Source organism: Cryptomeria japonica, chromosome 8 (genome assembly GCF_030272615.1).
Source record: "Cryptomeria japonica chromosome 8, Sugi_1.0, whole genome shotgun sequence".
In the NCBI taxonomy this organism is placed as follows: Eukaryota; Viridiplantae; Streptophyta; class Pinopsida; order Cupressales; family Cupressaceae; genus Cryptomeria; species Cryptomeria japonica.
In genome coordinates, this window is record NC_081412.1 from 238028948 (window position 1) to 238031339 (window position 2392).

The 2392-nt window shown below is 42.5% G+C and overlaps 1 protein-coding gene across 1 annotated transcript; it reads left to right on the top strand.

Moving 5' to 3' along the window:
* The first annotated feature begins 1357 nt into the window (after positions 1-1357).
* Positions 1358-1793, top strand: LOC131049238 (glycine-rich cell wall structural protein 1-like). The gene is made up of 2 exons (XM_057983282.2): positions 1358-1487; positions 1540-1793. The coding sequence occupies exons 1-2, from the start codon at positions 1358-1360 to the stop codon at positions 1791-1793; spliced, it is 384 nt and encodes a 127-aa protein (XP_057839265.2).
* Positions 1794-2392: the final 599 nt, after the last annotated feature.

A 2392-nucleotide genomic window follows, 5' to 3' on the forward strand; every position in this document is an offset into this window, starting at 1 on the left:
TGACTGAGGCAATCCACACAAGAGCTTATGGATAGAATCGCTGATAGAGGCAATCCACTTAATAGTTTGTGAATAGAATCGCCAATAGAGGCAATTCACATCTTGAAACTATGGTCCCAAGATAAGCATCATACGATTTATGAATATTGCTACCAATACATTTTATCCTCCCTAGCTAAGAGGGAGTGTTGATGATTTATAGCTTCTGTCAGATCCTACAGGGTGGACTTAGCCATCAAATGTGTGAATGGCCTATTGGCCTTACACATTTATTATAGTTCGATTCCTTCATTACCGTCCTTCATAGTGAAACAACTTGTTAATAAAACATAACTAATATTAATCCGCCACCTTGGAAGTCATGATCCTTGTCATGGAACGTGTTATTGGAAAAGGTATGTTGATTAATATTATAGCCATCTTATGGATAAATTGTGTTGCTTGATCAAGACGTGTTTGGGTATATAGATCAGTTCAATCCATCCTTCTTGGCAATTGAATAATCATCAATCAGATCATATTCTTATTTGACAAACAAGGCAAACAAGGCAAACACTAAAATTGAAGATACAGATGGCATGAGAAACCAAAGCTTGAAGAGCTTATCAATCGAACCCTGGAAGCATTAGAACCAATAGGATAAACCTCCCCATAATGCGGAAGAGGGAGAGGGATAGGAACACTGAAAAGAATAACCAAGAAGAACTATATGATGAAGAACCAGGAACATCAAAGGTGCTGAGAAAAGTACATGGTGTTGTGGAAGGAACACTCACTTTACACACATCATGAGGTGAATGTCATGGAAGGAACACTCACTAGACAAAGGCAGATGGCAAACAAGGCAAACATCAACCCCCTCATGGCACTTTATCAATAGTGCATGTACGATAAGACACAAGATGTGCATCATCCGAAGTAAACAATGTATGATGGCACTTTATCTCAGTGCATTGGCATAAATACAAGCTACAATGATAAGAAGACTGGAAATAGAAATGATAACCAAAATAGAGACACCGTACTTAGAGAAGAGATCCCAGGACCTAAAACAACCACGATATCCACTAGAGTGCTGAAAAGCAAAAAACTAAATAAAATATGCATGGAGCAGAATCTTGAAATAATACTCATATATCTAGAAAGTACACAGCACATGCTTTCCAAAAATATATTTTTTTTGAAAAATGGAGCTTGGATGCTCATTCTACGTCTCCTGGAATGCAAAAAAAAGACCTCACTTTGACTAGAAAAAAAAATAGTCAAATAGAAAAATTGGAAAAACTTACCAACACAATGAGCTTTGGCTTGGAACCAGCTTTCTGACACCTATTCGTTTTCCAAAAAAAGAATCTGTATGTCCAAGATAGAGCCAAACAACCAAACCCCCCTGAAAGAGGCCAGAAAAGGAGGTCTGGTGGCTGGGTGGTGGTCTGGTGGTCAATGGGTGGCGGCTGGGTGGCGCCTCAGTGGCTGGGCGGTGGTCGGTTAGAAAAAGAGTTTAAGTAGGCCGACGGCCGCTGGGGCGGCGAGCTGTAGGTGGCGGTCCAGGCAGAGTAGTGTGGGCTACTGATGGCGGCCAGGAGCAGAGCGATGGCGGGGTGGCATGGGCTGCACAAGCGAGTAGGGGGCCGGGGGCTGTAGGTGGCGACGGTGGTGCAGGTCCACCGGAGGGTGCCGGGCGGGGGGGGCTGCAGGGAGATGCTGCGGGAGCTGCTGTCGGAGGGGGCCGAATGGTAGGGGGCCAGAGGCTAGTGCCAGTCAGGGGCTGGGTTGGTGATGGCAAGGGCTGAAGTAAGGTGGCATGGGGCCCAAGCCCTGTAGGTCTGTGGTAGCTGCAGCGGCAGGGGCCTCACAGTACCCTGCATACCGTGGGAACCCCCCGTGAAAAAATTGCCAAAATTTTTTTTTTTTTTTTTAAAAACCCTATTCTTTTTTTATTTTTTTTGCAAAAATCAAAATTTGGCTTGCATGCTGTAAAAAGGCAAAAAATATTTTTTTTGAAATTTTTTTCTCCATTTGCGTGCTAGGGCCGTACGACTTGGATCTGAGAAAAAAAAACTCCCAAAGGCTCAGGAACCAAAGTAGGTCAAATTTTATATGACCATAGGGGTTTTCAAGCCTTCTAAGCACGATGGTGAGGTTTTGTTTAGGCCCAAAGTGCTCAGAAAAAAAAAAAGTCAAACCATAGGTACATAAAAAAATTTCTGAAACCCCAGATCTGCTTCCAAAGAAAAAATTCTCAAAACAAGAACAAGTAGCTAAAGATTTGAAGCTCTGATACCATATAGAAGTTGAGAAAATACAACACAATAGGAGCCCAAATAATCTCTGCAAGCTAAAAAACTTGTTACAAGGAGAAGCAAGGAAGCAAATACAGAAAAACAAATAC